The sequence below is a fragment of the Lissotriton helveticus genome, chromosome 9 (assembly GCF_964261635.1).
Source record: "Lissotriton helveticus chromosome 9, aLisHel1.1, whole genome shotgun sequence".
Classification (NCBI taxonomy): domain Eukaryota; kingdom Metazoa; phylum Chordata; class Amphibia; order Caudata; family Salamandridae; genus Lissotriton; species Lissotriton helveticus.
The window spans coordinates 398,423,814-398,447,174 of record NC_136070.1 but is presented as its reverse complement, the minus strand read 5'-3'; the positions used below and the strand labels follow the sequence as shown (position 1 = coordinate 398,447,174).

Sequence of the window (23,361 nt, the reverse complement as noted above, 5' to 3'; positions counted from 1 at the left end):
CAGAGAGCGGTATAGGAGGAGAGGTTTGCACCACACCTAGGCCCAGATCTGGAGAAGCTGGACATCCGCCCAGTGACGTACAATGGGGACCGCATTCCCATGGCTGGATTCAGACCGTTAAATTTTGAGTTCAGAGGCCGGTCCGCGATCTGCAAACTGTACATATCTGAGAGAGGACCTTCGGTCCTAGGATGACTTGACCAAGGCGACCTGGGCATCAAGCTGGACCCAGGGGGCAAGGAACAGATACTACTCGCGGAACCGGAAACCTGGCCTGACCTAGACAAATGGAAAGAAGAGTACCCCAAGGTATTCGGAGGCACAGTCGGAAGGATGGAGAAATTCGCGCACAAGATAGTCCTGAAGGAAGATGCCGTACCGGTCACCCACAAGGTGAGAAATGTGCCTTTGGCGGTGAGGGACGCAGTACAAGAAGAACTACAGGATCTGGACAGGAAAGGGATCATCGAACCCATCACGTGTGCGGAGTGGCTCGCGCCCTTAGTAGTAGTGAAGAAGCCAAGCGGGAAGGTCAGGCTGTGCGTCGACCTGCGCAAACTGAACAAGAGCATCGTGGTGGAGAGATTCCCTTTGCCCCGCATCGAGGAAATGCTGGCTAGAACCAGGGGGGTCAAATGGTATTCTACCATTGACTTGACCTCCGCCTACCACCAGATCGCCCTGCACCCGGAAAGCCGGAGACTCACTTCCTTCATAACCCCATTTGGGTGCTACCAGTTCCGCCGCATGCCGTTCGGGCTAGCCTCGGCGGCTGCGGTGTTCCAAAAATTAATGCACAAACTGTTTAAAGACACAGACGGAGTCCAATATTTCCAGGACGACATCCTGGTAATGGGACGGGACAGGCCAGATCACGATAGCAAACTCGGAAAGGTACTAAAGATCCTCGAGGGTAAGGGCCTCACAGCCGAATGGACAAAGTGCCGGATAGGAATGGAGTCTGTGACTTACCTGGGACATGAGATAGGGGTGCGAGGGGTTACCCCAAAAGCTGACAATGTGAGGGCCATCTGCGAAGCGCCACCGCCCTCCAACAAAGAAGAAGTCCGATCGTTCCTCGGAATGGCGGAATATTATAGTAAGTTTGTGCAGCACTTCGCCTCCAAAACCCACCACATGAGGCAGCTGACAAGAGACAACGTAGAATTCTGCTGGTCGGAGGAGGCGCAAGGTGAATTCGAAGTCATCAAGAGAGAGGTGGCTGGAGCAGTACCACTCCAAGGATACGACCCCCAAGGAAACACAGTGCTCACCACGGATGCCAGCAACAAGGGGCTGGATGCAGTCCTTATGCAAGATCGAGGTAAAGGGATAATGGAAACGATGAGTTTCGCATCCCGCACGCTGAGTGAAACCGAAAGGAAGTACAGCGTAATCGAAAAGGAGATTCTGGCGGTCGTATGGGCCATGACCCGGTTCAGGCAGTTCTTGTGGGGCACGCGGTTCTTATTGAAGACAGATCACAAACCCTTACTGAAGGTACTAACGTCCAGCGGACATGCCAGTGCAACGCCAAGAATCTCAAAGATGACTCTCAAACTGCTAGAATTTAGGTACGACGTGGAACACATCCCCGGCAGTAGGAATAGGGTGGCAGACTATCTGAGTAGAGCAGCGGCCATGGATCAGAGTGGTGAAGACCAAGCAGGGGCAGAAGAAATGGTGGCACTCGTGGAAGACCAAGAGAAAACCATAGGACATCAGGAATGGAGGCAGGCATATGGAGAAGACCAGATCCTAGAGGAAGTAAAATCATACATCACAGCGGGATGGCCAGATAAAAGACAAACCCGTGGAGACCTCAGCCCATACTTCGAAGTCAGAGAAGAGTTGACGATGGACGACCTAGGAGTGTTTGTATACAGAGGGGAGAAAGTCATCCCCCCGGCAGGAATCATCCCCAAACTATTGGACATGTTCCATGAAGGACACTTGGGGATAGGGAAACTGAAACTGAGGGCCAAGCAAAACTACTGGTGGCCGGGGATGGACGTAAGGGCCGAGAGGCATGTCAGGGACTGCTCACAATGCCAAGGGGCAGATAAAACACTCAAACCACTACGCCCAGCCCTTGGAAAGTTTGACCCCCCGAGGAATCCGTGGGAGGAATTGTCAGTGGATATACTGGGCCCTATCCTGGATGTGCATGGAGTCCAGAAGTACGTATGTGTCCTTGTGGATAGGTACTCGAAATGGCCTGAGTTGAAAATAGATGAGGCGATGGATACAGAGACCATCATAAAATTCCTGGCTGACACTTTTGTGAGGGAAGGCATCCCGAAGTCCATCCTCAGCGACAATGGTCCCCAATTCAGATCAGAGAAATGGAGCAATTTCATGCAAAGAAATGGGATTCTAGCAAAGCACACGTCCATATACCACCCGGCTGGGAACGGGCTTGTGGAGCGATTTAACAGAGTGGTGATGGGCTCAGTGCAGGCAGCCATCTCCAACAACAAAGACTGGGAAAGAGAGATAGAACACATGGTGTGGGCGTACAGGATCACCCCCACAGGAACAGGATACAGCCCTTTCCAAATACTGAGAGGCCGCAAACCATTCACCCAGGACAACCGTGTTTGGAAGGAAAAAATCATAACAAGCGAATGGTCCCCTGCCGTAATGCGAGCCAACTTGGAAAAAGCACAAGCCATTTACTCGAGACACTACAACAACCGGAAGAATGTGAGAGAGACAGAGTTGGAGAAGGGGGAATGGGTACGAGTAAAGTTGGCCACGCTACGGAGGAAAGGAGACAGTAAGTACAGCAAGCCCCTGCAGGTCAAGGAAGTGATGGGTAGAGCGGCTGTGCTGAGCGATGGCAACGTGTGGTCACAGGACCGCATGGCAACATGCAGCAGAGTGCAACGATGGGACCAAGGTGGAGAAGACCTAGAAGATGTGGAAGAAGAGACTCAGGAACAAGAACGATCAAATGGAGAAATGGAGGTGAGCAGAGGAGAACAGCGAGGAGAGAGGACTGAGAATGGCGATCAGGGATCAGTGAGTGAAACGGGGATGAGCAGACGAGACGGAGGCGCGGCCGCGCTTGAAAGTAGAGGAAGGAACGAAGGGACTCAGGTGAGAGTGACCCCGTCTGCCCCCCTGAGACTTACACGGAGTGGTAGGGCGGTGATCAAACCCTCAAGATTTCGAGACTTTGATATGAACGATGGACAGTGAGTTAAATGTTTTGTTTGGGAAAAAAGGGGAGATATGTAGTGGCGCTGACTAGTTGTTGCACGTCACGTAATGACGTGACGTGCGGGCGGCCATGTTTAGGGCTGCGCACGCATCGCGCTAGAGTGGCGCGAAAAGCCGATAGAAGGCAGCAGCGTCTCGGTGCTCTTTAGGGCACCTGTACTTAATAAATACGAGTTCTCCTACAAACGCTGTAGCGTCCTCATTGGGGGAAACCCTAACATTACACTTGTGGCTTTGGGAAACGTCAGAGCTCAGAATTAGTAGGCAAATAAAAGGAAATCCATAGCTACCGTAGGGATGTACATACACAGCTATCCAAAAATGACTTTTGTTACTTATCTTTTTTTTTGGCAGTTTTATATTTTGTAGCCAAAAACATTTCGCATTGAAAGCCTTTACAGATTCACTTCTCACATTGTAAGCACGGAAAGTCGTCGAAAGTACAGCATAAATGGAATTAATATACAGTTCAGAACCATACATGCGCCTATTAGTCTCTGCAGACAGTGGTGTTAAGAAAAAAGCCAGGGTTGTCACCTACCGCATATGACTCTCTCCTATCCTTCTCGGTCTTTAATTAAAGCAATCAAAGGCCTCACCTGTCCCTCGGGGGTCCTGGGATGTGGTCGAACTTCATGTGAATGTATTTCACATAACAGCAATACAGCAGGAAGGCCAGGGCTGCGCCGGCCAGCACAATGAGCAGGAGCCAGGAGAAGAAGCCCAACAGATCCATTTCTGCATTCAAGATGGTCGTAATGTGTTTCTTCTATATGTCGAGCGAGTGGCGGTCTCTAGAAATACTCACTGAGTAAACTTTACGTTCTCGCTGAACCTCTCTCAGTCACCCTGGGTGCTCCAGCCTCCGAGCGCCCTGATATCTTTTGCTTCCTCGAACTTCCTGCAAATCATATTTCGTGCGTGCTTAAAGTGATAGCACTACCTAAATTCGAAAACACTTTCTTAATTTAGAAACTGCTTAAAAATCACTGTTCGCAGCTGTCCTTACCAGATACAATTATAATAGTTGTTATATAACACGTATTTTCAGTAGATGTTCTATTCTGTTTTCCGATAACTAGTGCAAGCTTTTGCAATGCTGCCGTTATCAAATAAACTAAGGCATGGTACGTGGCTTTTACAAGTACAAGGGCGGCATGCTATATTAGACGTGCTGCATGGCACCTTAGGCTGAATCCTTGTTTTTCTTACGATTAGAATAATGAATAGCTCAAAGATAGATAGGGCCCATCACGATGTTACAAAAAATCATTACAAATAGAGAAGTCTAGTTTTCAAATAGTCGTTCTTTAGAGAATTTCTAACCCTGGCTTTTAATCCAAAAATTAGAGCTTTCTGTCTTTGTGCCACCTAGATAATTTTCCGATCTAAATAATTTGAATGGTCCACATAAATTTAATAGAAAGCCAAATATAACCCAAAAAGGAAATTTACACGAGTCTTCCTAACAATCTTGACAAGGGGAGTGCAATGAGTGAAGGCAGAGTATTCCATTTCTTGTAATGCGATCAGTGACACAAAATAATAATAAATAACACACCGAATAATGCAAGCTTTGATTTATATAAATAAACTCCTAATTTTCCAATAGTCTCCTTCTGGCCAAGTTTGTTGATCACCCAGCTGTGTACAAGGAGCTAACATTCAGCTGTGGAAAATGTGTTCATACCAGCCCACAGCATACCAGAGTGAAACATAATTATCATTTTGGATCACATCGGAGAAAGTGTTGACACACACACTTTGATTTCAATGATATTGGCCAGACTGGAGGAATGGGCAGAAACACATAATATAATCATGAAGGCACAATATGGGTTTCGGAGAGGTATGGGGACAGTCGACTAGTGCCTAAACCTTTCCCTAACTATAGAAAAGTACTTGAAAGCCAGAAATGGGAAACTATACATGGCCTTCATGGACCTAACATCAGCCTTTGACTGTGTGTCACACTCTAGGCTATGGTCCATGATGGAGGACATGGGTATAGACCCACCTATTATTGGGTTCATCCGCCAGCTGTATGCAAATGCCACTGCCTGTGTAAGGTATGGTAGAAAGGGGGAGTGCACCCGTCATTTTAAAATTGAAAAGGGAGTTAGACAGGGGTGTGTGCTCGCCCCGTTCCTTTTTTCAATCTATAAGAACAGAGTTGAGTCCTCCTGCCCTGTCTGCTCTCTCTTTGGACGTGCCCAAATTTGATCAAACCCCCCTCCCGATTTTGGCATACACCGATGATGCGGTGCTGATGGCAAGAATGGGCCTGGCCGTACACAAACTAAATAAAGCTTACGCCATCTTTATGGCTTCCCTTGACCTAAAAGTAAATGAAACAAAATCTTTCATAATTGTAGCTGGAGCTGCCAGAGGAGAAAAACTGGCAAAATTCCAGATGGCTGGCAATGAAATTAAGGTGGTAGATTCCTTTTCATACCTAGGAGTGCTCTTTGATAAGGATCATTCTTGGTCCAAACTAGTAAAAAGAAGAGCCCAGGGTATGCAAAGGAACCTAAAAGCATTTAAAAGATATGCAAAAAAATTGGGTGGAAGCTCACTGGACGTAACTAAAAATATTTATCAAGCCAAAATAAAATCAGCCACAACATAAGGATCAGGCGTGTGGGGGATGGCCAATACTGGTCTGTTACAGCAAATGGAAGACTCCTTTTTTAAAAACCGTGTGTCCTTACCCCAATCAGCTTCAAATTATATTCTACATCTTGAATTAGGGCTCCCCTTTCTGAGCGACACCATAAGAATGGCCCGGTCCTCTTGTGGCTATCCATTTGGCAAAGAACTACAGTAGATTTGACACAAACCATTATAAGAGAATGCTGCAACCTAGATTATTACAAAAGAATTGGGTGGCTAAATCATGTAGAAACTGTATTAAAGGCTATAGGGATGGAAAAACTCTTTCAGGACCCTCACTCCTGTAAGGGGGTCATGAAGAAATGGTTAAAAGATCTATATTCCCAAAGAGCAGAATACGCCCGCAGGGAAAAAACCAGATCCATCACTCTACTATTGCGTATGACTTGGTCCCATTAATACCAGGACATTCTACTGCGCTTCAGATTAAACATGATCCTGTTACTCCTGGGATATCCACAAAAGAAGTATAGGCTAGCAGATCTTGATCGCTGCCCCTGTAACAACCTTGCAGTGCAGACAGATCTGCATATCCTACTATTTTGTCAAAAATATTCGGAAGCAAGAAAATTGTTTATACTGCCAATTCTGAGGCATCATAATTTTAGGCAATGTCGGTTCGCAATGTTTTTCTTAAAAGCCCTATGTGACCCATTTGTCTGTTTCTGTGTTGCCTCATATTTATGGGCCTGCCTCAGGAAGAGGAAAAGGGTGGGCATAGTTTCTAGCAGCACCCTGTAACTATAATATGAACAGTTTGTTTTGTTTTTTTACTATAACTGATTTTAAAGGTTTTAACTGGACCACAGCAAAATGTATTTAATTATGTTTTAACTAATGTATATATGAATATTTATTGATCTGGATATTTTTTATATGTATTCTTTTGCTTTTATGATCTGTTCACAATGATCAAATAAAGCTGTATGAAAGAAAGATTTCAATGATAACACCAGAAATGTAATCAGTGAAATGAATAAAAAGAAATCTAAAAATTCACTAAGTTAGATTTAACTTATAAAAGTAGTGGGGCATCTCTCCGATATATCCAAAGTGAACAGTTGCATACACTGATGCGGGCTGTAGGACGGTTTACTCTGTGGTGAAAGTGCTTCCTGATTCCTCTACAGCTCTCAGGTGTCGCTCTGAATAGAATTACATTAGGAGTTCAGTTTTCAGTCTCTCTCACCACGTGTTATTTACACTGTTGGGAGTGAACGTGCAACATGACCTCCAAATGTGTGAGCCTCACTCACAGTGCACAATGAGTGAGACCTGAGGTTTCTGAGTGCAGTGAGCGAGTTGAGCATTTCCTGGAGGATTTTGGAGGACAAATTAATGCTCAATATAGTTTGGATAACCAGGCCCCACTGGGCCATATTTTCAAAAGTGCATGATTAAATGTTCATGAGCATTTGTTTTCATTTGCTATTCGGAAAATCTGTGGAATTCAGCTCCAGCTACGGTCTCCCTCTGTGCGTGAAGTAACATTTTTTCTGCAACTCTCTCGGCTGAAGTAATGTGCTTTTGAGCATTGCAAAGTCCTGAGCTAAACCCCCGCTTCTGGGTTCGTAGTGCTGAACAGTTCTCATGTCGCATTTCTCGTGTTAATGTCTAGTAAAAACATAATTTTCTAGTGGGTGTTTTGGAAATTAGCTTGCTTAGTTGTTATGTGTACAATGTGCCTCTCTAAGTAAAAACATGCTGTGAAATTGTGTGCAGTCTTTGTCTGAAACATTATAAACCAACTCCTATTAGAGTAGGAGTTGGAGCATTCATTGTAGATTCGTTTTTGACATAACGAATGACATTTATTCATACTCCTCACGTGGTTGGCAGTTCTTCTTGTTATCACCTTATTCATTCCATTGTACTTGTAAGTTGTATTTATATAGCGCTTACAATTCCAGGATGCCGCGAGTATTATTCTACTCCAGACCGCAAATTTAGAGGCAAATATTTAAGGTTAGTTGTTTAAGTTTCTGCCCTTGAGATCTTATATGCATTTAGTCAAGTGTTTTCAACTGGAATAGATTAATTGAAGTAGATTAGTAAATGGAAGATGCGAGATGTTGTTTGGAGTATTGAGCATGTACACCTATTTGTGAAAGGAATTGAATTGAAAAGAAGGATGAGTTTTGAAAGCATGTTTGGAAGTCCACAGTAGCAGAAACCTTTTGAATGAGAGCGGAAACAGTTATTTTATCATCTTAGAATATACATACAGTGACTTTTTATTTTAGTATTTCTATCTAAATATATTGTTATACCTCAATGGAAAGCATAACATCAATATGCATAGGTGGAGATACCTACTCCATAATCGTATTTACATAATCTGACATATATGTATTATCATACAAAGAAGCATAACACATATATAGAGGGACGTGCACATATATGTTATCTACATACTATGACATACATATATATATACAATGCACAACCATACATTTATTGTAATATATACATTAGATGTTTATTTAATATTTGTTTAGAATATATCATTCCTATTTCGTTTTACGATGCATAATGTAAAGTACACAGATACATCTATGTTTACATAGCCATATTTATTTATTTTATTTATTTATTTTATTTATATAGCGCACTATAACCCAGAGGTCTCTAAGCGCTTTGACAGGGTCCGCTAGGCAATTCGGAGGGATACCGCAGGTTTACCAATTAAAAACAGCCCCACGCTTGCTGGAAGAGCACCGTTTTTAATTTCTTTCGAAAAGACATTAACTTAGTGTCTTTCCGCAGTTCCAATGGCAGTTTATTCCACAGAGCTGGGAGAGTGTGTGAGAAAGCACGACTTCCCACAGTGGCCAGTCTGCAGCGTGGCTGGACAAGGAGGAAAGCTTCTGCAGATCTAAGCACCCTACCCGGTCTGTAGGGAAGCAGACGTGCTTTCATATAATTAGGTGCCCTTCCATAAAGAGCTTTATGGACAATACATAGCCCCTTAAACATTAGCCTCTGCTTGACTGGCAACCAATGTAGTTCACGCAAAAGGGGGGATGCATGAGTATTCCTTGGCTTTTTAAAAATGAGTCTCGCGGCATCATTCATAACAATCTGCATTCTGTTTAGAAGTCTTTGTGGTAGTCCTATGTACAGCGAGTTGCCATAGTCCAACATGGCTAGAATCATAGCAGAGACCGCACTCCTCAAGGAAGAAAAGGACAGCAACGAGGAAACTTTCCTCAGTTGTCGGAGGAGGCCAACGCAGGTGCCTACCACAGCTGTAACTTGTTTTTTCATGGACAGTTTACCGTCCACATGGATGCCCAGGCTCTTGACCACTGCCGCCGGTTCCGGGGGCATGCCCAGCTCCCTGGGCCAAAATTGATCGCTCCATGGGTTGCCAACGATGGTGATTGGCAACACCTCGGTTTTATCCGGATTGATTTTTAGGGAGTTCTCGGACATCCAGTTAGCTGTGCTTCTCAGAATATTTTGCAGTCTTGCAGAGGCATCCTGACTATCATCCAATTGGATGATAAGTTGGGTGTCATCCGCGTAGCTGTACACCTGGCAATCCATTTGATTGAGCATTAGAATCAAAGGCTGTAGATATATATTGAACATAAGGGGTGACAGAGCAGACCCTTGCCGTACTCCGCAGGTGATCGATGTTGCGGTGGAAAGCAGGTCACCAAGTTGCACTCTCTGCATCCTCCCTTGAAGAAAGGATGTGAACCATGCGTGTGCTGAGCCCTGAATGCCGAAATCCCTCATCCGCGACAATAGTTGTTCATGACAGACGGTATCAAATGCCGCGGAGAGGTCCAACAGCACCAGGGCCCCCGGAGTTTTCTTATCTGCTCTGTTCCTTAGCTCATCTACAATTGACAGCATAACAAGCTCCATGCTGTGATTCGCACGAAAACCTGCCTGATTCTGCTCTAGCAACAGATTGGTCTCCAGGTGTTCCGACAGAGTGGTGAGAACATGTTGCTCCAATACTTTCGCCAAAAACGGAAGCTGGGAGATTGGTCTGAAATTTTTCAGACATTTCACGTCCGCCCCCGTTTTTTTTAGCAGGGGGATCAGCCGAGCTTCCTTAAGGGAGGCAGGCACTTGTCCTACCTGAAGAGATAGATTTAGGAGGCTCAGCACATCATCCTCTATACCAGGGAGTGCTAATTTAAGCACTTCAGGTGGACACGGATCCGACCTAGAGCCCGACTTAACCCGTCCCATGAGAATAGACAGCCTCTCCTTAGTAATCAAGGGTAAGGTAGATAATGGACTTCTCACTGCCGTTCTAACTGGCACAACCTGCAGCGGGCAGTCTATCTTAGGAGTCGCCCTAATTTCAGTGACAAGATCGGTAATTTTATTAGTAAAAAAGTCCTGAAATTTTTGGCAATCTTCCAGAGTGAAGTCCAGAATCTGTTCCTTATTTTTTCTAAGCTCCGTAAGAACTCGAAAGACTTCTTTCTGGGGATTCGTTGCAGTTGTAATCCTCTCCTCAAAAAACTCGGACTTCCTGGCTATGATAGCTTGCTTATAGCTAGTAAGTGCCTGTGTATATCTGCGTCTAGAATCAGAATTGTAGTCCTTACGCCAGGCTCTCTCCAATTTTCGTAGCCCGCGTTTCTTCTCTCTGAGTGGTTCATTATACCACCGGGCCCCTCGTCCTCTATCCACTAGGTTCATCCTGCGGATAGGTGCCACTCGGTCCACGAACTTCGAGAGTTTATCCATAAATTCCCTGCAAAGGAGCTCTGGATTATGTGTCCGGTTGTTAAGGGGGGGGTTAGTACGAAGTAGATTTACCATTTTATCCCCATCGATATTTTTCCACTTCCTAACTGCTTCCACCCTCCACTAGTCGTTGGAATTTGTTTGTCCACTAGTAGCTCACCTCTCACCAAATGGTGATAGGACCATACACATGGCTGGGCCATTGCCGCGCCCTGCGCAGGGACTGTCGTCCAAACCAAGTCTAGAGTATGTCCCTTAACATGTGTCAGGCCCTTCACTTGTTGAGCCAAGTCCAATGAGATTAGCGCCTCCTCGATCTGTGATGCCTGACCTTCTTTCGGGACCTTTTCCCAATGGTAGTTGAAGTCATCCATTATGACTACTTTGTCATATCTCGAGCGGATGTCCTGGGCCAATCTCATGAACAAATCGGGAAATTCTGGCGACGCCCACGGGGGACGATATACTAACAGGATGATCAAGCAGTCTGTCCCCAGCTTCAGCTTGACCCCCATCACTTCCGCGCCAGCCAGATTTTCGGTCAAAAACCTTTCGCCCAAAAGGCGTGAGTTATACAAAAGGGCCACACCTCCCCCTCTCCTAGCTTCCGTTCGATTATAGAGAAGTGCCGAAAAATCAGATGGCAAAGAGGCTACAAGATCCGGCATTGAAGAGTCTTCTAGCCATGTTTCTGTTATTCCAAGAAGGTCCAATTCTCCTTCTTCCAGAAGAGTGAAAACTTCTAAATGATGGCGTTGAAGGGAGCGTGTATTAAGGAGACCGTAGCGCAGGTTTTGGACCTTAGCAGCGGCTTTCCGACCTAAGTATAAACTGGGGGCTATCAGCAAATCAATCAATCAATCAGCAAATTTGTAAAGCGCGCTACTCACCCGCTAGGGTCTCAAGGCGCTTGGAGGGGGGGGAATCGCTACTGCTCGAACAGCCAGGTCTTGAGTTGCTTTTTGAAGGAGGGATGGTCCTGGGTCGTCCGAAGGTGGGTGGGGAGGGAGTTCCATGTCTTGGCCGCCAGGTAGGAGAAGGATCTTCCTCTGGCAGTGGATTTGCGGATTCGTGGAACGGAGGCGAGGGCGAGGCTGGCGGATCGGAGCTGGCGGGTGGGTGTGTAGAATGTGAGGCAGCTGTTGAGGTATTTCGGGCCCATGTCGTGGAGAGCCTTGTGTGCGCGGGTGAGGAGTCTGAACGTGATCCTCTTGGTGACGGGGAGCCAGTGCAGGTCTTTCAGATGGGCAGAGATGTGGCTGTGGCGAGGGATGTCCAGGATGAGTCGTGCAGAAGCGTTCTGTATGCGCTGGAGTCTTTTCTGGAGTTTGGCTGTGGTTCCGGCGTAGAGGGTGTTCCCGTAGTCCAGACGGCTGGTGACGAGGGCCTGGGTAACCGTCTTCCTAGTTTCGGTGGGGATCCACCGGAAGATCTTTCGGAGCATGTGCAGGGTGTTGAAGCAGGAAGACGAGATGGCGTTGACTTGCTTGGTCTTCGTGAGGGAGGAGTCCAGGATGAAGCCCAGGTTACGTGCATGGTCCGTTGGCTTGGGTGCGGTGCCCAGTGCAGGGGGCCACCAGGAGTCGTCCCAGGCGGAAGGGGATGGTCCGAGGATGAGGACTTCTGTCTTGTCTGAGTTCAGTTTCAGATGGCTGATCTTCATCCATTCCGCGACGTCTTTCATTCCTTCCTGGAGGCTGGCTTTGGTGGTGGCGGGGTCGTTGGTGAGGGAGAGGATCAGCTGGGTGTCGTCGGCGTAGGAGATGATGTTAAGGTTGTGTTGGCGTGCGATGGCAGCGAGAGGGCTCATGTAGATGTTGAAGAGGGTGGGGCTGAGTGAGGATCCTTGCGGGACGCCGCAGGTGACTTCGGTGGCCGCAGATCGGAACGGGGGGAGGCGGACTCTCTGGGTTCTTCCGGTGAGGAACGAGATGATTCACTCCAGGCCCGCTCCTTGGATTCCGGTGTTGCTGAGGCGCTGGATCAGGGTGCGGTGGCATACGGTGTCGAAGGCTGCTGAGAGGTCTAGGAGGATGAGGGCAGCAGTTTCCCCGTTGTCGAGCAGGGATCTGATGTTGTCGGTAGCTGCGATGAGAGCGGTCTCGGTGCTGTGGTTTGCTCGGAAACCGGACTGTGATGGGTCGAGGGATCCATTGGTCTCGAGGAAGGCGGAGAGTTGCCTGTTGACGGTCTTCTCGATGACTTTGGCTGGGAAGGGGAGGAGCGAGATGGGGCGGAAGTTCTTGAGGTACGTGGGGTCCGCGGTGGGTTTCTTCAGGAGGGCGCTCAGCTCGGCATGTTTCCAACTCTCCGGGAAGGTGGCGGATGCGAAGGACCTGTTGATGATGTTCCGGAGCTGGGGGGCGATGATAGAGTCGGCTTTGTTGAAGATGTGGTGTGGGCAGGGGTCGGTTGGGGAGCCGGAGTGGATGGTGTTCATCAGGCGGGTGGTGTCTTCGGTGCTGACAGGGGTCCAGGTGCAGAGGGTGGTGGTGGGGGGCGTTGGTTCGGTGGTAGGGTGCGTGGTCTGTGCGCCAAAGCTGTTGTGTATGTCGGCGATCTTGCGGTGGAAGAACGAGGCGAGTGAGTCACAGAGGTCTTGCGAGGGTGTGATATCGTTGTTGCAGGCGCTGGGGTTGGAGAGCTCTTTAACAATGCTGAAGAGTTCCTTGCTGTTGTGGGTGTTGTTGTCCAGTCGTTCTTTGAATGTAGTCCTTTTGGTGGTGCGGATCAGCTGGTGGTGTTTGCGGGTGGCGTTCTTGAGGGCTGTCATGTTTTCTGCTGTCTGGTCATGGCGCCAAGCTTTCTCGAGGGTGCGGCAGGTTTTCTTGGAGTTTTTTAGGTCGTTGGTGAAGCACGAGGCTTTCCTGCTGCCGGATCTGCTGGGAGGGTTCTTCAGTGGTGCGAGGTCGTCGGCGCAGGTGGTGAGCCACTGTGTGAGGTTGCGGGCTGCTTTGCTGGGGTCCGTCGTGTTGGTGGGTGGGTTCTGGCTGAGGGCGGTGGTTAGCTGGTCGGCGGTGATCTTGCTCCAGTTTCTGCGGGGGACCTGCTGCGGGAGGTGGTGGGTCGTGGTTCTGCTGAAGTTGAAGTGGACGCAGCTGTGATCTGTCCAGTGTAGTCCGGAGGAGTGGCTGAGGGAGATGTGCTTGCTGGAGGAGAAGACAGGGTCAAGCGTGTGGCCGGCGTAGTGGGTGGGGGTGTTCACCAGTTGCTTGAGTCCGAGGTTGGCAAGGTTGTCCAGCAGGGCGGCGGTGTTGCTGTCATTGTTGTTCTCCAGGTGGAAGTTGAGGTCCCCTAGGAGGATGTAGTCTGATGAGGTGAGGGCGTGTGGGCTGATGAAGTCTGCGATGGCTTCTCTGAATTGTGTGCGTGGTCCCGGGGGTCTGTAGATGAGAGTGCCTCTGAGGGTGGTCTTGGGGTCGGTGTGTATCTGGAAGTGAAGGTGCTCGGCGGCGGTGAGGGTGTCGTCGGAGTTGGTCGTGATGTGGATGGTGTTTCTGTGGATGATGGCGATGCCTCCTCCGGTTTGGTTAACGCGGTCCCTCCGGGTGATCTTGTAGCCATCAGGAATGGCTATGGCGATGTCAGGGGCTGAGGAGGCATTCATCCAGGTTTCTGTGAGGAAGGCGACGTCTGGTGATGTTGTGTCGAGGAGGTTTCAGAGTTCGACGGCGTGCCTGTGGACGGAGCGGGTGTTGAGCAGGATGCACTTGAGGTGGTTGTTGCTGGTGCTCGGCTTGGCGGGTGCGGTGCAGGTTCGGAGGCAGGTGAATTGGCAGGCTTGGCAGGTGAAGGGTCCGTGGGTGCGTTTCGGGGTGGCTCGGTAGCAAGCGGGGTTCCGGCCGGTGTTGAGTGCGTGGAGGGTGGCGACGTCGTAGGTCCATCGGGTGGACTGGCATCGTTGGGGCCCAGGGTTCCTGGCGCTGGGCACGGTCCAGGCATGGACGGGCGTAGACGGGCTTGCCTTTGGCGCGCCTTTGGCGCGCAATCGGCACGCACGCTGCCCGTGGCCGCTGCACGTACGTGCGGTCCCTGCCATTTATGGCGAAGTGGGAGGGAAGAGCAGCTGGGAGGCGGGAGCGGGGTGGCGAATGGGGAGCGGGAGACAGGAGAGGGGGGCGGGGCCGCAGGAGAGCAGCGGGGGGAGCAGAGGGGGGAAAGAGCAGGAAAGCGGAGCGGGGGAGAGCGAGAGCAAGCCTGGGCAAGCCTGGAGATCGGGGCAAGACTGGGCAAGCTTGGGGAGCAAAGGCAAGCCTGGAGAGCAAGGGCCCTAAGGAGAGGCAGCAGCAAGAGGGCCAAGCAGGCAGCGGCAGCAGAATCCAGGCACACGGGGCCAAGCAGGCAGCGGCAGCAGAATCCGGACACACGGGGGCCGTGCGGTAGTGGAGTGGCCGGGTCAAGGGTCACTCAAGGTCCCAAAAGCATTAACATGCATGGATTCTTCTAATCCTAAATGTGGCTTTGGAGTTTTGTTTGTTTTTGTAAATACGTATGCATGTGAATATACATATATATATATATACATATATATATATATATATATATATATATATGTATATATATGTATATATATATATGTATATATATATATATATATATATGTATATATAAGCAAAGTTTTCCAATGCTGTTGAGCCACGCACCTAGGGTGCCTCCTGTATGCGGCAGTGAGCTAAGTTACTCAACCGGAACACAGTCAGCAATAAATCCGTGTCAGCCGACAATAGCAGGATACACTCAAAGGCAGGTCCGTGAAAAAATTCATTTATTTCATTTCTGGACTCCCCCTCAGCGTTGTCAGACGCGTTCCGCCGCTCTGGCTTTGTCAATGTCAAATATATATATATATATATATATATATATATATATATATATATATATATATATATTCTACCGGCCCGCCCCGACGTTGTCCGGGGATGAAATAGAATGTCTGCAATGGTTGTAATAGGCAAGGCAAATTTATTTCAAAACTTGCCTGTGCATCCGCTCAGAAGCCCTCGTTCGGTACCGCTGAAGGTGAGCGTGTGCTCTTCTGTTTGCTGTCCTCGCCGCAATATGCAAACATGTGTGTCCGCTCCAGCCAACGCCCCGATCGCTGCAAAATGCATGCACTCCCCAAACATGGCGCGGTGCACTTAGATGCCCCACATCGCGTTAACGGCAAACGCCACAACTCCTGCTTCTGAATGCTTCCGGCGTCTCCGACGGCACACGCCCACAACAATGCTGAAGGGCACGCCCACTCGTGTTAGAACGCTAGTCCCACACGGAACGCTTATCGCAAGCTGTATAATACTGCAGGCTTTTGCCGAATGCACACGCCCATCGCTGTATGCACTCGCCCATCGCTTTACAGCAGAACGCACACTCCCACAACAGACTACTTTGTCCCAAATGTTCTTTTTCCCTTCTAATGTATATGTTGGGCTGGTGTATAGCCTATGTCCATCTGCTGATACTCTCCTTTCCAACGCTGTATTGGGTGTTCCGGTTGGTGCTGTGGTTCTGGAGCTTACCCGCCTCAACGGTTTGGGCTCTCTCTTTATAATATTAGTATGGATATGGATATATGTAAAACCTACTGCCAGTTGCCAGTAGGTAGTTATAGTTAGGACCATGCTTCCATTGGAAAATTTTTTTTGACTTGGCTATATCTTTGGTGCCGTTTGACGAATCTACATGACATTTTCCAAGAAAATTGTCATAACGGGCTTCATTTTGTGCATAGGTAGTTTCGGGTGATCCATCAAGCGGACGCTGAGAAAAAGAGGGGTGAGGTTGCCATGTTAATTCCCATAGACTCTTTAGACACGGCGGCAGCCCGAACCACTGAATGGATTGCACCTAATTTGCCAGAAAGCTTCATTTCGGTCCACAGATTGTTCTGTTTTGTTATTTGGTGTCAATCCATTCAGTAGTTTGTGAGATTTTAAAGGAATTTCAAGTTTGTATATCTACAATTGCAAAGTCCTCATGAATAATGACAAGCTCGTGCAGAGATCTGCCATAGCTCTGATTGGTTGCTAACTTGTCAGCCGAAAAGTGTTGGCAGGCATCTTGGGGCTTGACTTCAGCTGAGTCCCACAACAAAACGGGAATAAAAAGAAAATGCATTAGGTTAGGAATACCCAGACCACCTAGCCTTGGCATCCCGGGAGGACCCCAGCAGGGCGAAAAAGCATTTTCCTAAAATTCACTGCTATTTTTGTGAAATATTCGGGACTATCACAGTGAATTGAAAAAATATATAAAGCGTGGTCTCCCACACTTGTTTTTCATGTAGGCCCCAGATGGGCCAGATGCCAGGGCATACCAATAAAAACAAGCATCGGCATAGCCAATAGGTCTCGCCTTTGGGACCTTATAAGTGTTTAGCCAGGCAACAGTTGATATTGTTGCACCAAGGATATTGTGCTGCATAGCTAAATACTTATGAGGTCCCAAAGGCGAGACCTATTGGCTATGCCAATGCTTGTTATTTACAGCTGATTAAAAAGTACATGTATATTTCATAGACAAATTAGTGACATTTGGAGCTCCAGTCCACAAACATTGATTTTACACCTATCAAAAGACAGCCCTTTCACTTCTGGCCCTCCTCCCACCCCAAGTCCGCCCTTCCACGAAACTGTATTCAGTACCTTTGTGCACACTAGCAGTGTTATCTGTTTGCCAGGCTTCACGGGGAAGGCTGCTGATGGTGGAAACAGAGGGATAAATTGGTAGCTTGGCTCGTGCCGCCCATCTCTAAATTGAAAATATTTCCTCCTACCCAAGTAATTCTGTTTTCAGGGAGACAATTGAATAAGGAGCAGGCACGTGCAGCGGGCTGTCAGGGATGAGTGGACGGCGAAGGGCAGTCTGAAGGAGACTCGCTTGGAACGACGTGAGCACGCGCACTGCAAGGACGCGACCGCAAAGATTAGTAGTGAGGAAAAAATAAAGTGACTAAACAAGCAACAAGTGGGCAAAAATTGCACTGTCTTGAGAAAATATGAGCAAACACATGAACTGGATAATACACAAACCTGTCGTCAACACAGCTGAGACCTTCAGATAATGAGATAAGCATGCGAAGTCTTGAACTTTCACTTTTCCAAGTATCCCTAGGTGCTGAATGTCCAACTATGCATGGGGTTGATGGTGGAGGAAAAACTGTTTTTTATCCAATACGTGGAAGGTGCACATGAGTCAATTGATGCGATTCCATGGGGAGGTAGAATGCATCGTAATGCTAGTTCTATTTTATTAAAAAGCATTATTTTGAGAAAGAGAAATTCAAAGAAGTAAAAAAAAACAGTTGAGACAGCCGTTTTATACAGGAAACGGGAAACCATACTTGCATCCCAGCATAATCCATGCAGATGAGCCGAAAAAACATCAATACACTAAAATACATGCTGGCAGATACTTTTATCAAAGTACGATTATTTTAAGTATTTTAAGTATTATATGTAGCACAGTAATTGGCAGAGATCAACAAGTTAACAAGGTAGAGCAAGTGTGAGCCAGGCAGTGGAAGAACAAGCAAGCACGGCCACACTAATTACAAACAGATGGCCCTTGCGTGCCACTGCGTGCTCCCCCAAGGTGAACGCCGCCACACTCATGAGTGTGAGGAAAAGTGCATACCAATTTCTAAATGTCATCTCTTAGTGCAGCACATGCGCACTGCGCTAGGCTCGACCTAAAAAATGGAGGGGGCCCATTGGGCCACCCTCCAAGGGCTTGTTAATGCCCCGGGGACCACCACTGCCCCGGGGTTCATGTTAACAGTAAACGGCGTGACCTTGCGGACACCACCAGGCCACCGCCTCCTTTGGGCTATAAATGAAAAGAATAGCTGGGGGAGGCCAAGCAGACCCCCGAGGCCCCACCACCTCTTCAGGGTTAAAATAAATATTAAACAGGGCATCTGCGTGTAGCTCAGGGGCAATTATTGCTTTTAAAAGAGGAAGGGGCAGTGCAACTTCCCTCCTGGGGCCTTATAAGGCACCGGGGACCACCACCTCCTCAGGGCCAGCCTGTGCAGATCAAAGTATGGGGGATGAGTGGCCCCCCTCCTGGAGCCATATATGGCCCAGGGATCGCCATCACCCAGAGCCAACACCTGCTATGCCCCAGGATGCCCACACCCAGGACAGCGCTGTTTGATTTTACTTGGTGGAAGCTGTGACAGCTCCTGCCAAGCAAAAGCAAACACTCCGCTTCCAGCAAGTGAGAGCTGTCAAAGTGCTCCTGCTTACTGGAAGTGGACGTTTTTATCTCTTTCACTACCCACAGACATGCGGGCAGGGAAAGAGATGAAACTATTGTTCCTCTTGTACACAGGGTGCTGCATTTCCAGCAGCGGCCTGTGTGCAATAGTAAAGATCTGAAATGGTTCATGGAGGAGAATGCATTGTTGATCTATTGGAGCACAATCTGTATGTGACAGTGACAAGTGGGTTATTTCTTGTTCTCTCCTGGTGAGAGCAGAGTCCATGGTTCTCCCTTTAAATGACTAGCAGTATAGAAATGTGAAAATCACTTAGAAGCTACACCCATTTGGCCCCGCCCAACTTAGTAGCATGCAAAGGTCTTCCTGCCTTTTACCAGGTTGATGGGCAGCTTAAGAACAGCCCCCCGCCAGCGTCTTTCCCTCTGATTTTGGAGAGAGGAGTTTGTGATGCCAGGGAATATGAGGACATGACATAGAATCACTTACTGTGTATAGTTAAGAGGAAAGACCCTTGTTTGGTGAAGATTTACTGCTTTGTAGTCTTGTTGTCTTCTCTATAGGAGGATTCATGTTATCACATATTTCTGGATAAAGATGCACCAGGAACAAACACATTGCCAAAACGCACACAAGGTCTCTGGTGACATTTCATTGAGCTCCATTAGGCCGTTGTAGTGCAGAATACATACTGAACATTTACCGAAGGAGGTAGCACTTAGTAAGTAACTAGTAGAAAGTAGTTCACTTGGGTCGATATTTTGGGCAAAACTGTGGTTCATTTATGGATGAGTCACTCACACAACTACTGACACACCCACAGAGACACTGATTTACCCACTCACAGACCCACTCCGACACTCTCACACCCACTCACAGAAGCACTCAGACACTCACTCACTCATCTACTCATAGACCCATACAGCCACTGACTGACCATTCGGACACTCATGCACCCACTCATAGACCCACTCAGACACATACACCCACTCACAGGCTCACTCAGACACTTATGCACCCACTTATGCACCCACTCAAAGACCCATACAGCCACTGACACAGCCACTCACACACCCACTCAGAGACTCGCACACCCATTTACAGACCCACTCAGAGACTAGTGAACCCACTCACAGACCCACCCACTCAGATACTCATGCACTCACTCACAGACTGACTCGCACACTCAAGGAGGCACTCACAAACCCACTCAGACACTCTCACACCCACTCACAGACCCACTCATGCACCCACTCACACACCCAGTCATACTTCTGCAGCCACTTCTAGACCCACACAGACACTCAAACACCCAAATTTCACTCATATAAAACCAGTGAAATTCAGCATTTATAGTTACCTGAGCTAACTATAACTTACAGCCCTGCAATGCACTGGTTATGATCTCACGTATTACATGACGTGATCAGTGACATGACTCATGACATCTCAAATGACATCACTGACGACTTCTCAAATGACATCACTGATGATGTCACTGAAAACTTCATCCATAGAACCACTCACACACCCACGTATACCCCATATTTCATCTCATACACCCATTACCACACAACCACTGATATACTCATTCAGAGACTCATCAAACACTCACACTTACTCACTGATCAATAGAGCCACTCACACATCAAACCACCCATACAGCATCTAATGCAATCACAAACTCATATATACAACCACTCATGCATCTACTCACTGACCAATACAGCCACTCACACATCCAGTCATACAGTCAAAATCATACCAACTCACACAGAATCGGTCACCCATACAGCTACTCACACACCTACTTACTCACCCATACAGTCACTCACTCAGCCACTTACCCATACAGTTACTCATGCACTCACTCACTCATGTATACTAACACATGTAGTCACTCACCTATGCAGTCACTGAGACACACATACTTTCCCATACAACCTCTCTCACACTCACTCGCCAATACAGCCACTCACACACCCACTCACTCAACCATACATCCACTTACACACCCATTCACACACCCATACAGACACTCGTGTACCCAGTCACTCACCCATACATACACTTATCTACCTGCTCACTCACCCATTTAGCCACTCAAGATCCCTCTTATTCATCAATTACAGCCACTGACACACCCACTCACTCACCCATACTGCCACCCATTCACCCTCTCTACCACCATTACAACCACCTACACACCCACTCACTCACCCTTACAAATACTCACACAGCTCCTCACTTACTCATTCACTCACTGACAGACCCAGTCGCTCACCCATACAAAAACTCACGCAGTCAGTCACTCATTATACAGTCTCTCACATAAACACTCTTCTATACACCACTTACACACCCACTCACTCACCCATTCTGGCACTCCCACTGCCACTAACATTAGTACATATGTTTAACACTCAGTACGTTTTAGAAATCACTCACAAACATTGGTCATGTTATCAGTGATGTCACTGACCATGTCATGAGTAGAGTTGGCAGAGTTGAACTACGCGGCATTCTGTGGAGTTGCATAAAAACTCAGTGGAATTCCGCGGAGTTCTGCCCTGCCCTACTATAACACTGATCGTCCATGCTCCGGCCTGCACTCACCTGTCAGACTCTCCTCCTCTCCCCAGTGATCTATGCTGAAAGGGGCGCCTTGCTGCCCAAGAAGATCAATGCAGGTTGTGATACTACATCGGGCTCCCGCTGCCCTTGGGAGCCACCTCCAATGGCCCCTGTGGGCTCCCTGGTGATGCCCAGGGGAGCAGTGCTAGACACTGTTCAAGCAGCTGGAGCAGCAGATGCACACACTCACTCACATGGCATGGCGCCCACAATGCACATCAGTTGCCTAGGAACCACTGCATGCTGGCGCAGGACATGACATGTGTGGGAAAAACAGGGCGCAACCAGAGAGGCAGCTAGGAGATTGAGGGCTCAGCAGGAGGGGCTGGTAAAGGGTTCGTGTATGAAGGACGCACAGTCTGCTATGCTACCTTTAATGGTACTTGCAATCTGGTAGGCTGGGGGGCGCAGGTATTGTTCTTCCAGCTGTTGCTGGACACTTCCTCTTCAAGCTGAGTCAGACCCTGTGTTGCTCGGCCTTGCCAATGCGCTCTTCGCTACAGTCAGCAACGCTTGTCTAGTTCCTTTTCTGTGTCCTTGATAGATTACCTCAGAAGGCAGTGCATTTTATACTGCCATGACCCCTGATAGAGCCACGTGAGATACCTGCTCTTCAGTGACAGGGGCACAGCGTGTGACTGTGCGATAGCAGTGAACTGGTACCTTGGAGGAGGCACTTGTGATGCCTCTGAGCCACCAGCCAGTTCCTGTCAGAGGGCAGCAATACATTGCCTATGCGCTCTATTCTGCTGTGGCATTAGCCAGTGCCTTGTATAGTGGCATTAAAGGGTGCCCTGGATGACGCTGTGTGTTCAAGCTCCTGTGAATCCTAGCAGAGTACTACGCTCCCACACTGCAAGGCATCCTGGTGGGGCCTGTGTGGTCTGCAATGCTGTGGTTACAGCTGTGGCTTAGTCTTTGACCATTGACTTTATAACTGCACTGGTTGAGGCTAGGAGAGCTTTACTGTTGTGCCCGTTGCTCAGTTACTGCACTGTCCTCAAAGATGCCCTCGGGACAGGGGTACTCTCTGCTGCTGTGGCTAATACTGTGCCTCAAACCAACCTCTGAATACCAACACTCAAAGGTGTCCTGACTGATGTCTTTGTCCCTACTGCTATGTCCATGCTCCAGTGAATGCACAGTGATATGTGAGCGTGCCCCGCATGAGGTCTCCTGCTGTGGAGCTAGAAGGGTGTTCTCGATGAGACCTCTGTGCACTATGATGCTGCGGTGGCACAGGCCCAGCCCCTGCGTGCCTCGAACATCCCTGCAGTGCTCCACATTTCCCCTGATTCAAGCAGACCGCGGGCTCTGCTCTCAGAGTCCACATTCCCTAAGGAGCCTGCTCACATAGGGGTGGGCAGTGGGGGCAAACTCCGCCACACGGCGGAATCAGTTTTCTTTTGCCTTACTCCGCATTCGCAGTAGAACGTGGAGTTGGCAAAACTCTGCAAACTCCGCTGGCGGAGTGGAGTTCACCACCCACCCCTAGTCATGAGTGATGTAATATTTGAGGTCATAAGCAGTTCACTGCAGGGGCATAAGTTATACTTAGTGCAGCTAACTATGACTGCTGAATTTGTCTGGTTTTGTATGAGCAAAATGTGAACCTACCTGTAATATACCTGGAACCTTTGTTTTTTTCAGTGAATTTCTAAGGTTCTTTAAATTCTATTCCTCAACTATAAAGACCCTGTAACCTTTGGTTTTGTCAGTGAACATATATATATCTATGTGTGTTTGTGTATATATATATATATATATATATATATATATATATATATATATATATATATATATATATATATATAGAGAGAGAGAGAGAGAGAGAGAGAGAGAGAGAGAGAGAGAGAGAGAGAGAGAGAGAGAGACAGACAGACAGACAGTTA

At 48.0% G+C, this 23,361-nt stretch overlaps 1 protein-coding gene across 2 annotated transcripts in view; it reads right to left on the bottom strand.

Annotated features, from left to right (window-relative positions):
- LOC144781359 (cholesterol 24-hydroxylase-like) overlaps window positions 1-23,361 on the bottom strand; it is a 345,923-nt gene that overhangs the window by 289,121 nt on the left and 33,441 nt on the right. Inside the window, exon 1 of one of the 2 annotated variants that reach the window (XM_078660147.1) lies at window positions 3,825-4,142. The exons of the other annotated variant lie outside the window; for it this stretch is intronic. Within the exon in view, the coding sequence (XP_078516273.1) occupies window positions 3,825-3,961 (137 nt within the window). The 5' untranslated portion in view covers window positions 3,962-4,142. Of the gene's footprint in view, window positions 1-3,824; window positions 4,143-23,361 lie in introns of those variants that run through there. 2 annotated transcript variants of the gene reach the window in all.